This window comes from Emydura macquarii, unplaced genomic scaffold (assembly GCF_026122565.2).
Source record: "Emydura macquarii macquarii isolate MOO-44397 ecotype Brisbane River unplaced genomic scaffold, CSIRO-AGI_Emac_v2 contig_2473, whole genome shotgun sequence".
Taxonomy (NCBI): Eukaryota; Metazoa; Chordata; order Testudines; family Chelidae; genus Emydura; species Emydura macquarii.
Window position 1 is genome coordinate 7,589,500 of NW_027132610.1, and position 9,736 is coordinate 7,599,235.

At 37.1% G+C, this 9,736-nt stretch overlaps 1 protein-coding gene across 6 annotated transcripts in view; it reads left to right on the forward strand.

Annotated features, from left to right (window-relative positions):
• The window catches only part of CDK8 (cyclin dependent kinase 8), a 171,630-nt gene extending 163,956 nt beyond the window's left edge, over positions 1–7,674 (forward strand). For 5 of the 6 annotated variants that reach the window (XM_067562898.1, XM_067562900.1, XM_067562903.1 and 2 more), the window contains 4 exons: positions 203–300; positions 1,586–1,664; positions 1,786–1,944; positions 6,394–7,674. In XM_067562898.1, the coding sequence (XP_067418999.1) occupies positions 203–300; positions 1,586–1,664; positions 1,786–1,944; positions 6,394–6,519 (462 nt within the window). In that variant the 3' untranslated portion in view covers positions 6,520–7,674. The remainder of the gene's footprint in view (positions 1–202; positions 301–1,585; positions 1,665–1,785; positions 1,945–6,393) is intronic. The other variant, XM_067562899.1, reaches the window with a different exon arrangement.
• Positions 7,675–9,736: the final 2,062 nt, after the last annotated feature.

A 9,736-nucleotide genomic window follows, 5' to 3' on the forward strand; every position in this document is an offset into this window, starting at 1 on the left:
TGTAGTAACAGGTGGTTATTCAATAACAAATTCAATTAATATTTAAAACATGGGGGAAGAATATGGCTCATATTTGCCATTAGTGATTGGGGTTTAAAAATTAGATCATACGAGTAGTAGTTTGTCATGTCAGAATACAATGGGGAGAAGGTTTTCATTACTGGTTTTCATAATATTGATTTTTTTTAAAAACTCTGCTTAGCTTCAGAAATTGCTTACTATGGACCCAATAAAGAGAATTACCTCAGAACAGGCTATGCAGGATCCCTATTTCTTAGAAGATCCACTTCCCACATCTGAGTAAGTGGTCAGTTTTTTAATCCATTAGCATGTTCAGAACATTTTAAAATGAATGCTCTTTGTTTACTTCTTACTATAAATATAAATCTGTGTGTGTGGATAATAAATTAAATACTTACTGTCTGACAAGCAAAGAAAAAGCTATAACAACTAAAATGCCATTTGAGGTTTTTAAAATTAAGTAGCGTTCCTATTAATATCTTGCTTTATGCAGTTTTGATCCGGTTAGTCACAGCACTAATCCTGTTATTCACTGACAGCTTGATTATGCATACTACAGATCTTTGTGGACAACTGCGAAGTGCCTGCAGGTCCAGTTCTCTGTTCTGGAATGCCAGATGATACTTACTAATTAGTTTACATTTTTCCATCTTATCCTTTTGTTCCCAATTCAATAGATAGGGGGAAAACAGTACTGTGTCTCTGTGCTTTCATACTTTGCAGCCTAAATTCATTTTCTGTAGACACTCTTTCTCTTCAACTGCACAGGGAGATTTCTAGGCAGAAAAAAGCTTAAGGACAAAAAGGGTGAACAGTATGATAAAGCAGCTTGAAATGACCAGCCAGTGCTTGAGTGGCCTTGTTTTAGAAAGGCCAGTTGCACATGCTGTGTATCATTCCTTTTTTCATTATTAAGGGAAGAATTTATAAAATGTGCTATGTATATTCATAACAGTTAATTAAAATGAAATTAAGTCAGCACAGCTTAGTGAAATATTTATAACTGCTCCTGACCTGTCTTTATATTCTAGTATTGTCATGGGAGTGGTTTGGTTTTGCAGAAACTGCTTAGGCCAATATTCTTTTCCCTCAACTTGAAATTGGTGACATTTTAATACAAAATTAATAGCATATTCACAGGCTAGTTATAAATAAAATTATCCACAGTTATTGATCTTTATTTAGTTCAACATTCTATGGATTTTTGTATAACGGGATGAAGGGAGGAAGTACATTGTGCACTTACAGGGGAATTGACTCTGATATGTAACAGGACTCGTCTGTCTCTCCAACTCCAATCTGGTCACCATATTATCTAGAAACACTGACAAATTGGTGGGAGTTGAGAGGCGGATAATAGACATGACCAGAAGGTTAAAACAAATAAGTGTGAATATCTAAGCTAAGTAAATGATGTTATTAAGAAGGGGTAAACATCTTGAGAGTGAGATGTATTCGTATGTGGCTCAGGAAATTTGAAACTAGATTGGACAAAATACTAGATCTATAACTAACCTCTCTGATTCTAGGTAGATAAACCAAGACTGGTAACTTGTTTTTGCAGTGTTTTTGCAGGTTGTCAGATCCCCTACCCAAAACGAGAATTTTTAACAGAAGAAGAACCTGATGATAAAGGAGACAAAGTAAGTATTGAAATATAGTGTTGTCTTGTCTCGTCTCATTGAGTTTTACCATAGTATTTTACATTTGCTGCTCTTGTACTGCTTCTGAGTTGAAATTTTTCTTTGTGTTTAACCAATTGAGAAGAACCAGCAGCAGCAGCAGGGCAATAACCATACTAATGGAACTGGTCATCCAGGGAACCAAGACAACAGTCATACACAGGGACCCCCACTGAAAAAAGTGAGAGTTGTTCCTCCTACCACTACCTCAGGTGGACTTATTATGACCTCAGACTATCAGGTATCTCAATTTCAATTTTTCATGTTATGTATTTGGCTGTTGTGTATTGTAATTTAAAAGAAACTACTTACAGTGCAGTTCTACTCTAAAAGCGATTCTGTATAATGGCCTGGTGGTTTTTTTTTATTATTGTATCTCAGCGAAAGTGTGCTTAGTTAACAAAGAAGGTTTTTTTTCTGTTAATCCTGCAACTTCAGCTTGTGAGATGAGTCAAGGAAACAATAACATGCAGTGATTATTATTATTATTACTTTAGTACCTAGGTGCCCTAGTCATGGAGCAGGACACCATTGTGCTAGGTACAGTGCAAACAGAGAAAAAAAAAAAGATGGTCCCTGGTTCAGAGAGCCTGCAATCTAAGTATAAAACAAGAGACAATAGATGGATACAGACTGATCAGGGAGTATAAGAAAATAATGAGACAATATTGGTCAGCATGATAGGCAGTGGTCTCAGGACATTGCAACCTATCTATTTTCAAGCTGGAAAAGAAGAGTTTTAAGGAGGGTTTGAAGACAGATAATATGGGCAGAGTGGGAGAAAGCATGAAGGTGCTTGTTTGAAAGTTTAAGCAGTGGGCCACGGAGGCAGGAGTTGACATATCGTTAGTGAATGACAGATAATAGCTAGGGTGGGGATGGGCGGCGAAGAGCCTTAAAAGTGAAGAAAAGCAACTTGTTTGTGATAGAGAAGAAGGAGCCAGTGGAGGGATGGCTAGGGGGTGGGTGACATGGTCAAAGTGACAGGCTGGGAAAATGATCTTTGAATTAGCATTCTGAATGGACATGAGTTGGGCAAAGCTGTATTTTTCAAGGCCTGAGAAAAGGATGTTGCAGTAATTGAGATATGAGATGAGAGCCTGGAAGAGAGTTTTAGTTGTGTGGCTGGATTAAAAAAGACCATACCTCAGAGAAGCTATGTAGAAAGAATTGGCTAGATTTAGGCATAGGTGAGGACCAAGAGAGATCAATGTGGTCAAAGATGAAGCCCAGATTATGGCCTGAGTCATAGGCAGGATGGTGGTGATATCCACAGTGATTGACAAATGAGGTAACGGAGGGCTTGAGGGGGAAATTTAAGAGCTCTGTTTTAGCCATGTTGAGCTTGAGCTGACAGCTAGACATCCACCTGGAGAAGTCCAGAAACAAGCAGAGATTTTAATTTGGACAAAAGTAGACCTGTCCGATGAAGAGTGGGAGATCTGTAAATCATCAGAACAGAGATGCAAGTTGGATTTGTGTTTGTAGAGGAGATTACCTAGAGACAAGACACAGAGGGAGAAGAGAAAGAAACCAAAGAGAGAGCCTTGTGAGTAGTGGAACTACCACAGAAAGTTGGAGGGAAGAGGCAGATGATTTTCCAAAGGACATGCTGAAGGAGTGATTAGAGAAATAGGAGACAACATAGTCATAGTGAGGGCAAGATTTCAAGAAGAGGAGCATGCTCATCAATGTCAAAGATGGCTGACCAGGATGGAGTACTGATTTTGAGCTTTGCCTAGAGAAGAGGTCATTAGAGACTTTGAGAATAGTTTAAGTGCACTGCAAGAGGCAGAAGCTGGATTGGAAGGGGTCTGCAATGGAATTAAGAGGCGATGAACTCCACACAGTGATTGTAGACAGGAAGGGGGGGATGGGTGGCTAGTTGGATAGGCCAATGGGGTCAAGAGTGGGTTTTTTAAAATGAGAGCTTAAGCATGTTTATATTGTGAAACCTATAACAACACTTGAGGAAATTGAGACGTTAGATCCTCTGTTTCTATAAGATAGCTGCTGTCAGTGTGCTTGCCACCCCTTTTGCGTACTACTACATAAAACAAGAATGAAAGTCCAGTAACTTTGAAATAATTGGATCTTAAAATTGGTTCTTGGGACCATTGACTAAATTCACTCAGGTAGCCCAGTGATAGGGCCCTGATTCTCATAAAACCTATATTTTTCCCCCTGCCTCTGCATACAAAAAGGTATAAGAACCTAAAAACATAAAGGCAGGTCATTTTGCAGGAGCTGATGTCATGAACTCCATGGCTAAATGACCCCAAATTATCTTCACTAACTACTCCAGGACTTTGGCTAATGTATCAATTTTCTGGTCCATTCCACTATGCATGGGGTTTTAGAGCACTTGAATAATCAGTTCTAAAGAGGAAGCTCTGTTCAGCCTTAATTACTGTGCAGCAAGGGCTGCCTCAGAATGTAACTATAATATTCTCTCTCTTAGTGGAGTGTGCATTCACAAAATATTTTCCAACACGAGGGTTGGTCCCTCTTAAACATGCAAGCAGCTAAGTCAGTAGTTGTCCAGAGACTGTTTTGGTATTATTCCTGCTGACTCCTTTCTGCCTGAGTCTCTGAAGAAGGCAGAGGCAGGGGAGCCTCTTTTATTACTCTTCCATGCTGACTGATACAGCTAAAGAAAAAAGATGTACAATATGTGTGTTGGGGCAGGAGAACTCCACTTGCTTGCACTATTCACATGCTGTTCACTCCATTCCAAGCTGCAGTTGATGAGAGCATGGGAATCAGAACAAACCTTTCTGTGAGCAGGGATTGAGGTGTACAAGCTGGGAAGTCAGGGGGCTCCGAATCACCCAGACATTGCTGTGCTTCTTTCTCAGCGTTCTCACTCTGCTGACATCCTTCCCAAGCTTATTACCTGAGGGGCAGCCTTTTTGAACAAGGGCCACATAGACAGATTTTTGCGTGGAGTACTGGTAATTGCTCCTTCACTGTCTAAGTAGCTCTTGCTTGTGCTTTGGCATTCTTGACTGCTTACCTTTATGCCGTGCCTTTGACAGGTATAATATTTGACTTTCAAAAATTCAGTCTGTTTTCCCTAGACTTATAAGAAGGCTAGGATGATACTGCAATCATGAGTTTACATATAGTAAATAAAAGCAATTAGATAAGGATTATCACAGGTGTAGAGACTTCCATGTCGCTTGGCTTCAGAAGTGTCATGTTGCACATTTAATGTGACAGCACTGAAATGAATTGGAGCAGTCCTGCTACCCTGAGGATGTAACAAGCTTCTGTCTATGATGAGAGGGTTAGGGTGTGTTTGGAAATAGAGCAAGGTGGGTTGTTTGGGATTTTTACTTTTGTTTCTAAAAGTCACTTGGTTTACGTGATGTAAATGCACTCTGAGTCATCTTGTAATTGGCCACATAAAATAAATAAGGAACACCTTTCAGTAGTCAGGATGTGGAAGCCTGTTCATTAAATATATTATAAATAAAACTTTCATGGCTAATTTTAAACGTCAAAGTTTTTTCAGTTTCCTGCACACTTGGGGCACATTTGGCCAAAAAGTACATCCAGAGATTTTTGCACTGTTAAACACATCCTTTATTAATTGTACAGAACTGGATCATATGATGTCAGAGTACCAGATCAGCCACTTCTGTTTGAGTGAGTAGTGTCTCTCTCGAGTGAAGATAAATGTCATAACTCGGCCATCATGTGAGCTATGATGTACAGCAATGCTGATTTATTTTTGCTGGCAGGAAGTACTAGTATAATCATTTCTTTTCCCCTCCCCACCACACACCTAGAGAATGACTCAGTCCTTAAATGCATGTGCACAGAGTATCCACCTACCTCGCTTTATAAAGGGCATCCCTTTATTTTTATTTTTATTTCCCCAGTATGTAGCCATCTCAACACATTTACTGACTCCAACTTAACTTCTGATCGAAATGAAGACTCATGAAAAGGAAGATTTTAGCTTAAAAACTTAAAGAAATAAATCCCACATCAATTACAGCTTTTTAAACTGTAACTATTAAACAATTACCTCTTCTTTTGTATCCCACATTTGGTCCTAGGCAGGTTATATAGGGACAAGATTTTGTCTTGTTTGTGAACTCTATGGGGCAGGGACTATCTCTTTTTGACTGTCTAGAAAACACCTAACCCATAGTGAATGCTCTAGTAAACTAAAATTAATCTCATATGCAAAGGTTTCCCAGATAAACTTCCTTGAAATATCATTGATATTAAATACACAACAAAACTCCCAAATACATGTGCTCTTGAAGGGGGGAAAATCAATGGAGAGCATCTAGGATATTGTTGGCTGTAATTTTTTTTAACACACTGATGTACCACAGCAGTGAACATAAGATGCCTGGGTAACTGAACAGACATTGGTGACATGAGAGAGATGAATTCAGAAGGAATAGTTCAGGGTGTGGGTAATCGAACAGCATTACTTGTTACTAACTGTCAACCAAATATTCCTGGGGTTCATATCCTTAGTTACTGTAGTCAAATTAAAATAAGTAGAAAGCACACTGTAAATATAAGTGGTTGAGAGAGTGTACTGTAGTATCTGTTAATTTATTGTCACACACAGCACAGAAACATCAAAACATGCATAGGTAGTACAATTTGTATTAGAAATGTATCCACCCTAGGGATCAATTCTCTTCTCCTTTACTATTTCCAGCGTTCCAATCCCCATGCTGCCTATCCCAACCCTGGACCAAGCACATCGCAGCCACAGAGCAGCATGGGATATTCAACTACCTCCCAGCAGCCTCCACAGTACTCGCATCAGACACACCGGTACTGAGCTGCACCTGAATAATGTCAATGCACTGTTGCTAATGCTGTAGGACTGGTCATGCAGCTGTCTGCCTGGAACCTGGCTCAGGCCGCAAGAATGTACTGTACAACCACACCTTCAAAATGTCTGATAGCCAAGTTCCACCACTTTTCACAGAATGGAGTAGTGGCTCCCAAATTGTATCTGTTTTTGGGTTAGACTTGAAAAGAAAGTGCTAGCACAGTTTGTGTTGTGGATATGCTACTTCCATAGTTTACTTGACATGGTTCAGACTGACCAATGCATTTTTTTCAGTGACAGTCTGTAGCAGTTGAAGCTGTGAAATGTGCTAGGGGCAAGCATTTTTGTTATTGTATGTGGTGAATTCTCTTGATGTAACAACATTATCTGACCAATAGTACACAAAATCCTTTAACTGGTACTTGAAGTATACAGTATATGTTAACATGGCAAAAAAGCAAAATAACCGTGACTCTAATTGAGATAATTTTGATATACATTTATTTTTAGTGACTTTTGTGGGTTGGTTCATTTTCCACATTGATCAATGTTTTATGACCAACAAAATTGCTACAATAAGATTTTTTAAGAAAATGAAGACATTTGCATTTTTCCAGCAGATTATAAGCCTCCCAAAGATTAATTTCCAACATAAAAGTTTGTTTTTGTTTTTAAATCTATGACTTGACTGGTATTAAAGCTGCTATTCGATAGTAAAATAAGTATGTTGTCATTGATATAAACATGTTTGGTTCAGCAAACAAACTAAAATGATTGTCATAGACAGTGTTTTATTTTTCCTATTAGTGTGGCTGATTTGTGAGCATGCTTTGGGATTAAAAAAGCATGAATGATATTTCCTAAAAAGGTGCGGCATCCATTCAGATATTTCGTCATGATTTTTGAGAGATGGCTTCGTGTAGTGGATTTTAAATTTTGTTCAGTTAATTATTTTAAAAATATTTTCGCACGTTATTAGGGATGCCCTTATTACAGCAACGGATAAGGTGTTAGGAGAGCCTTAGAATTTGAGGAAAAACTATAACATACAATGTACTGTATCAAACTATTTTACATGAATGACGCAAGTATTCTGAATAAAAAAACTGAACATTGTTAAAAACAAGGTGTTATGTAATAAATTTATTTTTCATAAATCTGCATATGAATTTTGCTTGTGTTCCTTTTTATCAATAGACATGAAATACTTTAATGCACTAGCATCCATATAGACGCTGTCTGAATAAATCAATTCAATTTCTTAATTTAACAGTAATTTCTATTGCAAATAGGGAGGTTTTTCTTAACTGCTGTGTGTCATCTATTTAAGTATTATAAGAATGACAGTTACCCTCTTAAAACTTGATTACCCTTTTATAACAGTGTGCAGATAATCAGCTATGTTGTGCTGAAAGATATGCTCTATAGATATTATTATGGTGAAGTTCTATGGCCTGTGCTATACGGGAGATCAGACTAGATGATCACAGTGGTTCCTTCCAGTATTGGAATCTATGAATCTAGAATTTGTTTAAATACCGTTTCTTTACATTGAATTTAGATCTGATGCCAAGCCCTCTTCTTTGTAAGGGAATTTAGATAAGTAAAATAAGTAGCTTTCCCTGATATTTGGAATAAAAACAAATATAGTTTATAGAACATCCTAAACTTAGCTAATTTTTCTTTTCATTCATATATGAATGGGAGAGGCTTTGAGGCTATTACACTTTTTTTTTCATTCTCTACACTTCTAACCTAGATTGAAACTGCAGTAAGATGATTAATTTCAACAGAAGTTTTATATTACCCAGAATTCTGCTGACCTAGCCTTTTGGTTTATTTAGCAGTTTTTAAAAAACTAATGCAGGTTGTATTTGATGTCAGTATAGTGTGGAAATTCCCCAAACTTCAAATGTTTAAAGTATTGGGTTAAATTAAAAGTAATAAATTCTCTAACGAGAAATAATTTTTTCCAGCTAACAAAAAAAATTGATGTTAATTTGCACTTCAATTTAATTTTCTTATTAACAAAAGTGTCTGAGATGAAGAATTTCAGCTTTCATCAGCTGATTATAATATAAAATTATATCATATTCTTATGTAACTTTATAGTGGTTTCATTATTGCCTTCTACTTTGAGTAGATATAGTGCAATTTACGTCAACAACGTAGGATCCTACAAGGGAATGAAATCTTAATAGCTTAACTTATTTTGACATTTTATTCAGTTAGTTTTTGGGGGGTGAGGGTTTGCACTAGGTCTTTTCTTGCAACTTGAGGAAAACAAGAATGCTTTATGTAACCTTTGATATCCAGTAATATTGAGTTTATTTTATTGTGGGTCAAACTAATTTTAGTCTTATCCCTGACAGGCATAAATGATATGTACCCTATCAAATATAAGGCTGTTATTTTCACTTTAAAAATATTGAGGCTCTAAAGTATTCATTTCAAATTATAAATTTGTTCACTGCTTTTGTCATACTTGAAATATTAAAAAAAAACTTTGATTAGATACATTTTTAGTTGGAAAAAATGAGTATGATGATTAATTTTTCTGAAAACAATGACCCAAATTCACCACTTCATAACACCGTGGGAGTCAGTGGAGTAGTGCATACTCACTGGGACCAGGATTTTACCATATACGTTGCCTTGACACATTTCTATCCCTAATGAACATCTTTTCTTTTCAAGATTGTTTATTTTTCAGATTCCCAATACATACCTCAGGCAGATAACCTGATAAATAATAGCTATGAATTGATCAGTCTTGTTTCCTTATTTTTCAGCCAGGTGTATGGTATATATTTTAAGAAAAAAAGCTCTGAGCATGCTGACTAGAACACTTAAAAATAAATTCAGAATATTGTTTGAGAGAGATTGTGTTGATTCAGAAGATAAACTTAACAAATTGCACCCCCACAAGGTATTTTTTCTTGTAACGTAGCGCCTTGGCACTAGGGACAGACATTTCAAAGCTGTTTACTTTTCAGCAGATAATTATCTGGGCCAGTCTGAGCTTATTCCTAAGAGCTGACTTCATGGAGGTTAGTCTTATTGTAGAAATTATTCTTGCTTTAAAGTCCTGCTCAAAATGGGCCATAAGCTTATAGCCCTGATCACCATTTAAATATATTATTTTCACTTTAACCGTGATTGGGGAGCAAGGGGGATATTCTATGGCAAGGTGACAACATTTTCCATAGCGGAGACAGTGCTA